General features: G+C 30.0%; 1 protein-coding gene across 1 annotated transcript in view; it reads left to right on the forward strand.

Moving 5' to 3' along the window:
- Positions 1-1,167: 1,167 nt before the first annotated feature.
- Positions 1,168-11,129, forward strand: part of LOC106681675 (E3 ubiquitin-protein ligase KCMF1) — a gene marked incomplete at its 5' end in the record, with an annotated part of 21,090 nt that continues 11,128 nt past the window's right edge. The window contains 5 exon segments of the mRNA XM_014422120.3: positions 1,168-1,335; positions 2,894-3,033; positions 3,133-3,249; positions 6,750-6,844; positions 8,305-8,470. Of these exon segments, the coding sequence (XP_014277606.3) occupies positions 1,168-1,335; positions 2,894-3,033; positions 3,133-3,249; positions 6,750-6,844; positions 8,305-8,470 (686 nt within the window).

An 11,129-nucleotide genomic window follows, 5' to 3' on the forward strand; every position in this document is an offset into this window, starting at 1 on the left:
TAATCTTTTGTTATACTGTTGTAATCAGGCCATCACCCCGAAGTTTCCAACATTTGCATCTTAATCATCCACTTCACTCCATTCATTGTGACCTTATCTAAATTAGCTTTTCTGGGATACTTGGCCCTTCCTTGGCAGTATGTAATTTTCCTCTTCTCTACCTATTTTTAATTAGAATCACAAAAGTTTTATTTTCAACTATAACTGTTGAAAAACTGAATTTGTGCTCTTCCAACCCCATATCAATAAATTTTAGGTTTTATGCTTTAATAAAGGATAAAAAGTATTTTCAAATAAAATAAAATTCATTTAATGTTTTACTTTATTTCTTCAGTTCTATTTTGTTTACATAGGTCTGGTTATTCCATTATTTGCGATTCCTAAAACAAAATCTATCTAAAAACAAGAAAAAAAAAACCCTCATTATGGATAAATCCCAAATATATTTTACTAAACTGGCCAGATAATATATTTTTAATTTCTAAGAAACTTCGTATTTAAGGGATTTTAAGGAGATTAAAAAGAATCTGACTCTAAAAAAAACAAATAACCGTAACTTCACCTGTTTGTATGGAACTTAAGAGTTGTTTAGAGCCCTATTAACTTTTTATAATTTTTTATCAAATCATGAGTATGAGATAAATATAGCTAATTGTATTAAATTAGCTATATTTATCTCATTCTGAACAAGGAAATTAATTTATTGGTTTATTATAAACTTGAAATCCACAATGAACAAATAAAGAAAAGCTTTTTCTAAAAAATTATATTTATATAAATTAAATTTTTTATTGTCTCCTACAGCCTATTGGGAAGTATACTGGAACATCTATCCAATATTTTTTGGTGTAGAATCAGCCAAAATAAATTTGGTAAAAAGTGGTGATCCCCTCACTGTGCCTCTCTTAGTGAGTTTGTGACGGAGATTTACTGGGATGTACCACCTTGTTCAGCCATAAGTCAGGAAACAGTGATTCCTTACTGATCACTTAACGCAACTACTTTTTTCTTTATTTTTTTAAGCCCACCTCAGCTCATTTTTCTGGCTCAAAATGTTTTTGTTTACTATTAATATATCTAAATTCTTTATTTATACACTTCTAGATATTTTTAAGTAAATGGTTAATATTTTTATGCTTTCTACTACTACTAATATTTAATGCCCAGGTGTAAGTTGTGATTCGTGTCTGAAAGGAAACTTCCGAGGAAAACGTTACAAGTGTTTGATATGCTATGATTATGATTTGTGTTCAACATGCTATGAAGCAGGGGCAACTAGTACTCGACATACTACTGAGCATCCTATGCAGTGTATCCTAACTAGAGCAGACTTTGGTAAGATTTTTTATTGATATTCTACTGGTTTATATATTAAAATTAGTTTTTATATTTTATTCAATAATAAAAATGAATCTTTTTTTTTTTTTGTTAGGCTTGTGATCGATAAAAAACTAAAGTCTTATATCTCAAATTATAATGCATATTGCATATTTTAATCTTTATTTTTGTCATATTTTTTTTTCATTTGGTTTGGACCCATTAAGATTATTTTATTAAATTTTTCTTTTTATCTACTTACAGCCTATTTAATAATTGTTGATGCATTCAGTAGTATTATATATCTTTTATCCTATAAACCTGCTATTGCTTTAATGATTTGCTTTTAAGTTGTGTTTTATTTAACCTTTAAATTTTCCTCCGCGACCCATTAGCGATCAGGAGTCATGAAGAATAGAACTTTATTTATAATTTTCAAAACTCAACTTTCTTTTCAGGAGGAACCTCATATCAATAATAGTTATAATCCTGAATCTCAAAATATACCAACATTAAGTTTTTGTTTGTCATTTAAAAATAAACATGGGATTAAAATACACAATTCAATACTTCCTGTAGAAGTTAATTGAGTTAAATTTTAGTCAGTAGAGAAGATGAATAGAAATGAGGGCCATTAACAGCCAACAGATCAAGATTGACCAGTCATAAAAAAATAGATTACATTTAAATATCTGTATTTGGGTTTTATATTGATTAGTAAATTTTATTTTTTTTTAGTAAATATCTTTTTTGTAATATATAATTGTGAAAAATAGTCACCAGTTGATAAATCATTTATTGTGATTAAAAAACCTATTTAAATAATGAGGTTTGGTTAATTCTAAAAAGTACCTGGTGTCATTTACAGTTGTGGTTATCTTAAGGAAGCTCCTATTAAATTTTGGAAGGACAAACTAAGTATTATAAAAAAGTTTGAGTTGAATTGAATCTAAGTTTTAAAAACCTTAATTAAAAGCTTGAGTTATAAAAAAAAATCTAATATGCAATTTGAAACTTTATATTATTATATGATCCATGACTCTTAAATCTTAAGATTCTGTATTGTTTAATTTTCTCTATTAGACATATTTAAACATAGTTTAATTAACTTCCTTATATTATTTTATTGGTAGAGGTCCGATACACCCCACCATGACACTGATCAAAAGAAAAAAAAAATGAGTTAAAGAAAACTGAATATTATTTTAGTACTCTTATTAAACTTGGTTTAACTAGCATCACTTTTTTTATTTTTTATTAATTAGTTATTTTTAGTACCAGTAATGAACATTTTCTTTATTGAGAGTTATGTTTTTTTTTAAAAAAAAAAACAAAACATTTCTTTCTGTATCCTGAGTATTTTATTTTAATTAATTTATCTGATTACTGTATTATTTTATTCCAATATTTAATAACTTTTATCTAATAGAACATTTTTTAAAAAAATTATTGTCATATAGAATGCTAAAAGGCAATTATATAAAAAAAATACTGTGCCAAAAATGTGACTGTAATTTTGTTTGTTTTTTCAACAGTTTGTTTCCTTATTAATTAATTATGTATTTATTTTTTTAAGATTTATATTATGGTGGTGAGGCATTAAGTAGTGAGCAGCCACAATCTTTTACTTGCCCTTATTGTGGAAAGTTGGGATTCACTGAAAATTCTTTACAGGAGCATGTAACTTCAGAACATGCCGAAGTTAATTTTGAAGTAGTAAGATTTCTTTTCAATCTGTTTTAGTTTTATGAGTAAAGGTTTATTTTTAGATGTGTATGTTTATTTATCTATTGATTAATCATATTTATTTTATAGGTATGCCCTGTTTGTGCATCAATGCCTGTTGGTGACCCTAATTTAGTAACAGATGATTTTGCTGGACATTTAACTCTTGAACATCGTAATCCTACAAGAGATTTAATCTCTTTTCTGATATCCTTTTTTAAATTTTTTTTTTTATAAAATAATGTAGTTAATTATGGTTTTAATATTTACCAATTTACCAAGCTACAATTGAATTGTCTTGTGCAGGATAGATATCAAAACAGTATAAGAAATATAAGATTTTTTATCTTGGGGCAGAGTGTATGTGTGTGTGCAGAGGCTTGGTTATGTTGTAGGTGTTTAAAGGAAAAAATGGATGAGGATTGGCAAATGGAGAAAGGAAGAAAATTCCAGACAGAGGTTTCAAGTATAATGAAAGATTTGCTGAAGGAGGCGGTTCTGTGGGAGGGCATATTTAAATCGATCGGTTGGGATCTTGTGTTTAATAAACAGATGGATAATCATAGAGTGAGGAGATCAAGAGTGTTGTTTCGTTTTTTAATTTTAGAAATTTGTAATAAAAAAACACCAAAGAGGTATTGCCTTTAGGTATACCAAGAGGAGACTTAAAAGTAAGGGATAGTAAGGGAGAAAATAAAGGAGGTGCTTGGAACGAATATGAATGGTCTTAGTTATTCCAGCATTCAATATCAAATTGTTGTTTAACACCCATGCACTAATGGGATGTGTAGATTATGAGATCGTCAGCATATAAGTGGTATTGTTAATGGTGAATGGAATCAGGTAGAGCGTTGATGTAAACGGAGAAAAGGGTTGGTGAAAGTGAGGACCCCTAAGGAACACCTCGTGCCGGAAGAAGGGGAGAGGAAAGAGATTTCTTCTTAAGAATTTTCCATTTTAGGATCAGGTGCTTGGAATAAAATATTGTGAAAGTATTGCTCCTTGGCATATCCTAAGAATGTTTGGGTAAGGTTTCGGAGGGGCTTAAAGGTGGAATAGTGCTCTGAAATTCTGGTGCATCTGAAACATCTTCTAGCTGCATCTCTTCTTATCATCAACTCTCTTATTTCTGAGTTGATCCAGATAGCTGGGGGCGTTGTAAGATATGGGTTTTCATGGGAGTGTGTTGATCAAGGATTGTTAGGAGATTTGAAGAGTGGTAATCGATCATGACGTCAATGAATAAAAGTGAATAGATAGGTTCTAAGGAGAGGGAAAGTGGATATAGATATGGACCGATGTCTTCTGTGGTTAAAAAATCAATAACTAATTTTCTTTAGAATTAGGATATCCCTGTCAAGGGAAGGAAACTTAAGAAGGATTTTGGCCCCTAGTTGGTTTTTTTATCTTTATTCAGTATTTTTGACTGGGTAGTATCCTTGGTCCTATCCTTTATACTATTTTCACAGCTGACATTCCAACCCATCCTAACACAATCCTCACCACGTATGCCGATGACACATGTCTATTGTCAGTGAACAATGATCCTTACATTGTATCCCAAACCCTCCAATCCCACATCACCACCCTTGAAGAATGGTGCCAAAACTGGAGGATTAAAATAAATCCCACCAAATCACATTTACCCTTCGACGTAAACCCATGACCTCTTCCCCTACAATATCCTTTAATAATACCCCACTTATTCCTGTCAAACAGATCCGTTACTTAGGACTACATCTCGACAACCGACTGACATGGAATCCTCATACAAGACTAAAAAGACAAGAAACTGCTCGTAGATTCCGACTATTGCAACATTTACTAGACAAACGGTCTAAATTGCCAATCCATTACAAAAGACTGATCTACATGACTATTATAAGGCCTATCTGGACGTACGGAGTTGAGCTTTGGGGCTCCACTAAACCATCAAATTCCTCCAGAATCCAATCCTTACAGTCCAAAATCCTTCGTAAAATCCTTAATGCTCCTTACTTTGTCACAAATAAAGTCATCCATCAGGACCTCAATATTCCATATGTTGCCGATTTGGCCAGAACCAGATACCGTTCCTTCCATAATAAACTTCTCAACCACCCAAATCCACTTGTTTCTAACCTGGCTTCTCCTTCATTACCTAATAATCCTCCTAGGCGTCTGAAAAGAAGATGGCCTCGAGATCTTCTCCTCTAGAAATGTTATTGGAGTTCTATCAGTGGGTAGATTCTCCACTTGTTTTTATCATGTCACTATGTCACCTACAGCAAATTTACTTGTTGTATATATGTGTATACAGTTTTAAATATCAATAAATAAATTATTAAAAAAAAAAAAAAAAAAAAAGTATTTTTGATATGTATAAAACTCAAATTATTTTGGGTCCAACTTGTCCTTTAATTCCTTTTCAGTTATGCTATAGGGAACCTATTTAACCTATTAACCCAAATATTTGTTTTTATCAATAGAAAATGTATGACATTCAATTTTTTCTTCATCATATTATTTAGTCATAGTTCTACAGTCGTCTATAGTTTACAACATAATTTTTGTATTGTTGCCAGTTAGTTGGGTAGTGAATGGTCTTATACACAATACATTTAAGACATTTAATAGAACTCTATAATTAGTAGCATTATGCAGAAATATTGGTGGTATTTTCATGGTATTGGGGTTATTATTTGGGTTATTATTATTGCTAGTACTTGCTGTTGTATGCTTATCAGATGAAAGATTAATTTAAAATAGTGGATTGCATTTATTACTCACCTTCACTTTTAGAGGAGTTATTTCCTGATAATATTTTCCCATTTTTTAAACTGGTGATTGGGACTGTGGTGAATCTGCAGCTTTAAGATTTCTTTTCTTTTAATTGAATTCATTTCTATGTTCATTGTATTATCTGAAAAGTGTTGGAGGTTTTGGGATAAGCCAAGTGAATCACTTAATTCTTTGCCTGATAGCATTAAATATTAAAGAAAACAAAAATAAATAAAAACATGAAAAAGAATAAAGAGAAAACAAAAATGAAGAATAGGCCCAATACAAACACTTTAATGGAACTGCACTCTTTGAAAATTAGAGGTAAAATGAATATATTGGTAGCAACTCCTAAAACCCAATAAATGATCACTGAATAGATAAAATCTATACCCCCTCCCCTCCAAAAAATAATAGATTATAATTATATTAATAAACATTAAAAAATAAATTTACAAGATTTTTTTTTAGTAGTTTTATAGATATTAGGATTCAGCATTTAGAGTAGATTATGCTGTATATGCCAACATTATTATTGAAATTAACTAATTATTTTTAAATAAGGAAGAAAATATATAAAATCTGTTTTTTATGAAATAATTCAACTCCGCTTTGGTAACAATTGAAATGGAAAAAGTTACATTTTAAATGGATAAGGGTACATTTACAATGGAAAAAGTTTAAATTTACTTCAAATGTTATGTATACTTCTATGATGCCTTTATGAAATAAATAAGAAATAATAAACAAAATGGAATGAATTTATTTTCATGAGAATGAAATGAAATTTCATAAAATTTAAAATAAAATGAATTTATTTTAGTTGGTTGTAATTGTTTAATAGAATAGGTTTTCAGTTTTATATACCATGATATTAAATGAATTGTTTTTACTGTTCTTTGATTTAAATATTATACATTGGTAAATTGTACCTTAATTATTCATACGATGAGCCATCCTCAAGGCATGGAGTAAGGAGAGTTCCACCACCAGCCTCTCGTGGTATTGCTACTCGAGCGAGGCGTTCTAATATTAATTTTAGGTAAGTACTTCCTCATATATGTAAGAAATAAGTTGTTTAAATTTTTTTAATTTAAAATTTTAACTTGCTGTATTGACAAGAATTAGTACAGTATTAATTTGAATAAATGTTAACACATTACATAAAGGTAATATTCAATTCAATACTGTGCCTCATGTTGTAAGCTGCTGATCATGCTATGAGAAGTGGTAATTTTTCCAGTTACTACCAATTCTTTTAGTTGCATATGTACTTGAAACAAATGCACTGTTGGATAGCAAAAAATAAAAAATATGGAATTTGAACTTTGTCAGTCAGTGTGATGCCTCTTCCTAATTTTGCCACATATAGTGCATCCACAAGAATATTTAGTATCTAGGGGGAAAAAATCTAGAGGAAGTTCAGTTTTCTGTTTGCTTAAAACAATCACCTTTAAATAATATAATTTTTACATATTTGTTTCATTTTGAAATCCCCCTGTTTTGAGTTGGCAGGCAAATGGAAATTGAATGCTGAGGGAGGATATTTTAGTGATGTATAATTTTTAGGTCTCTTCAAATAAGCATCTTCATTTTTCCTTGGCTTGGACTCGAATTGTTAAGCTTTTGATTTTGAAATGTTTGTTGTTCACTTTATTCGATCTCTTGAATGTGAAATAAGCTTTGGATTAAGAGGCCTTAAAAATCCCCAACCATTGGACTGCAAATGGAACTTTTGTTGCCTTATTTGATCTGCAATTTACAATTTTGAAAAAAAAAAATTTTATCAGATCCAAAAACCTAATACCGACCAACCTGCATTAAAAATAAAAGGATTCCTGAATGCCTGATTCAGTTGGCATTATAGAATACCATTTGGGTTTTTTTTATTTTTTTTTTCCATTCTCCATTATCTTTTTATAATTTTGCATACTTTTACAGCCCCTCCAAGTAAAATTAGAGGTTTGAAAATTTGTATATGAATTGAGTTAGTGTTTGAGCATTGTCTTTTTGAGATCTCAACTGTCCTCTATCTCCTACTCTGCCATTCATTTTTGTCATTATCCTAACAAAAATTAGAGAGATAGTATCAGAACTCTATTGCCCTCTAAAAATAAGGTTAAAGATGGGTAATATGTTTTTCATAGTTACTAATTGTGTGAACTGCATCGGAAAAGTACAATTGAAGTGATAGCATTACAACAGTCACCATGTAGACCAATGGAGCTTGATAACTTACAAACCCCTAAAAACTTAGTTGGCACTAAAGGTCCAAAGGAAAGACAGAGTTATAGGTGGGAGGACAGTGTTATCATAGCTTTCTGATTTGAGTTTTGATGAAGGGCAGTGATGGGAGGTAGGTAAGAGACAATTGTATCAGCATTAAATATTTTGATCTGGAAAGCTTTTGTTTATTATTAATTTATGAATTAATGTTGTTTATTAAAAGTTTAATATTATGATCAAGTCTTTATCACAGAACTATAACTCTTCAAATTTCAGCTCATCTGGCACTCTAGCTTCAATAAGCCCATCATCTAGAGACAATGTTGATCCAATTGCAGAACTGCTATCTCAATTATCAGGTGTTAGAAGAAACCAAGGATCCACCCCTTCACAGCTACAGCACTTACAAATGCAGTTGCAGCTTGAGCGTCAGCAAGTTAGGGTTCGTACCATTCGTGTTTAGTATATTGCAATTACAATTTTATTTTAGATGTTTATTTATTTTTTCATTATTCTATCAATATAGTAATAATTTTTTCATTATTCTATCAATATAGTAATAATTTTGTTACCGTTTTTTATAGTAAATTGGATTTTAAGACACATTCATATTGGTCACTGTTTTAACTTGACATGTCCTGAAGGTGTAAATCACCAAAAACCCTAAAGGACAAAATCATTTCAGGATTCAGTTTATCATAAGAATCTGTTATCATAATTTAGGTATTTAATCATTGAGGCACCATAATTACGGTAGCCATAGAGTCTCCTCATACAGTCAAAGAAACTCAAATTATGAGTGTCGGATTTAAGTAATTTTTTTGATTTTCCGGACTGTTTATACGCAAAGCGAAAAAGATTGTATTCCATTTTCAGTACTTCTTGGATCAAAAAAGTACCCAATATGATTTTGTCTTATCTGATTTAATATCAGAATCCTTAATAAAAAAAAAATACTCCATTAAAAAGACATATAAAACTTGTTAATAATATTAAATATTTATATTGGAAAAAAAAAAAAAAACTTGTCCATAAATCTCGGAAAAAAAAATAAAAACTTGAAATTTTTCTCACTAACAAGAGAGAGTGAATTTTCATTGAATAACTGAAAGTTTTGTTTTTACATACATGGATCAAGTTCTAATATTTTGGTAATGTTAAAAAGCGGAATGTTCTTTGTTTCTAATGATAATATTTTCTTAATATTCCATTGGATTTTTCTCTAATGATTCTAATTTTAAATTGAAAGTATTTCAACTTGTAATTATTTATAAAAATGAAATAATTAAAAATATTTTGAAGTTAGATGTTCTAGAGTTCCTAATCTCTACAATTTTTAAAATTTTAATTTAATTTTACTGGGTCATAACTGGCATGTTGTTTATCTTTTGAGAGTATTGTTAATATTTTAACCTTTTCCAGTTTTTCCCTTCACCTAACTCTGGAATTTCCAATGAGATAAGTATTTTTTTTTCACGAATTGATAGTATAACAGGTTTTAAGACAAATTCATTGCACGCTTTATTAATTCAGTGTGCCTTGAAGGGGTAAATTGCTAAAAACCATGAACAGTTTTACGACCATATGCGTACAAGTTGTAAGGAAAAAAATTTGAAGAACAAGATTATTCTTGTGTACAATTTTTTGTTAGAATCCGTCACCATAATTTAAGTTTCCTTGACTGTTCTAGGAGACTGAAATGGCTGAAATAATGATGACACCTAAACGATTAAATGTCTCAATTATGATAATGGATTCCTATGGGAAATTGGAATCTGAAATGATTTTAGTCCATAAAATTTTTTCGCACAGTTTGATTTCCTATCCATAAATCAAAATTACCCCAGCCCATTGGCAATTCCAAAGTTATACAAATAAACGACTATTTTCATTTATAGTTCGATTTTTTTCAATTTGTAGTTCTGTTTTACATGCCTGCAAATCAACGGGTTCACAATGTAGCTAAGTCCTCATGTTCAATTGCTTGCATAAATCCTATATTGGTATGTAAATTTTTTTAAAATGCCATTATGAGGTTAGCCGAACAAATTAAGCTCTTAGTTTTTTTTTTCCGTGATTTTTTGTCTTTCTGCTTCAAAGTGAGGATGATATCCTTTGTATAATATCTGTTAAGTTGGTAGTAGCTGATAGTAAACCTCTATCCTCAACCTTGTTATTCTCTAGTTAACTTATAGGTATCTTAATAGAAGGAACATATGTACTATTACCAATAAAATCTTTTGACCTTGCTTAAGTTAACTTTCCCATTATGTATATCAACATCTTCATAATAATCAGTTACCAAAGGTCAACATTCCTTATCCTTCTATATTCTTCAATTAAAGTTTTTTAAGATAAAAGTTGCACTGGTAGCATCATCAATTACTCTTTGATGTTTCATTCTCCGTCGGTGTTTTAAAATCATTGAGAGCATATAGAATAACATTTATTCAAAATTGTGTTCCTTAATATTTGCTATTATCCTGGAATTCACAAAGTTCCTGGTTCCTGCTGTTGCCCACTTTCTTCCAGTCTCTGATGCAGTTGAATGCGGCTATAGTGAATGTGATAGGTTACCTGGAAGATTGAACTTGACATTTGACATTGAACATAATTTCCACAAGAACTCAACTTTCTCTGGAACTTCACTGTTGATTTACCATACTTGAAATTTGAGTGCTTGAAGGATAATACTAGGAACTTGTACTATAGACTTCACATTAAAAATGATAGATTTAGGTTAACTGGCTTAAGGAGTAGTACATCTAGACTCATTCTCTTGAACAAGATAGACTTGACCAATAACGTTTCCAAAGGTTTTAGCTTCCAACTATCTGACTATTGTGATAACCTCCATTAATATAGTCCATAGAGAAAACTTAAAATATTTCAAAATCAGTAATTAGTTCTTGAAAAAAACAGCATAAAATGATTTTCATTTTTTAAAGTATAAATAATATTTTTCGAATGTTGTGAAACTGTAAAAAGTATACTCAGATTAAAGCCAAATCATCTGACAGGCTTAAGAATAAAAACAATTTCTATTAGTGGAAGATTATTGATTGACCATGTGTATAGATGAATGGAATATGGTCCGGGTG

The sequence above is a fragment of the Halyomorpha halys genome, unplaced genomic scaffold (genome assembly GCF_000696795.3).
Source record: "Halyomorpha halys isolate HHAL.00 unplaced genomic scaffold, Hhal_1.1 Scaffold358.1, whole genome shotgun sequence".
Taxonomy (NCBI): Eukaryota; Metazoa; Arthropoda; class Insecta; order Hemiptera; family Pentatomidae; genus Halyomorpha; species Halyomorpha halys.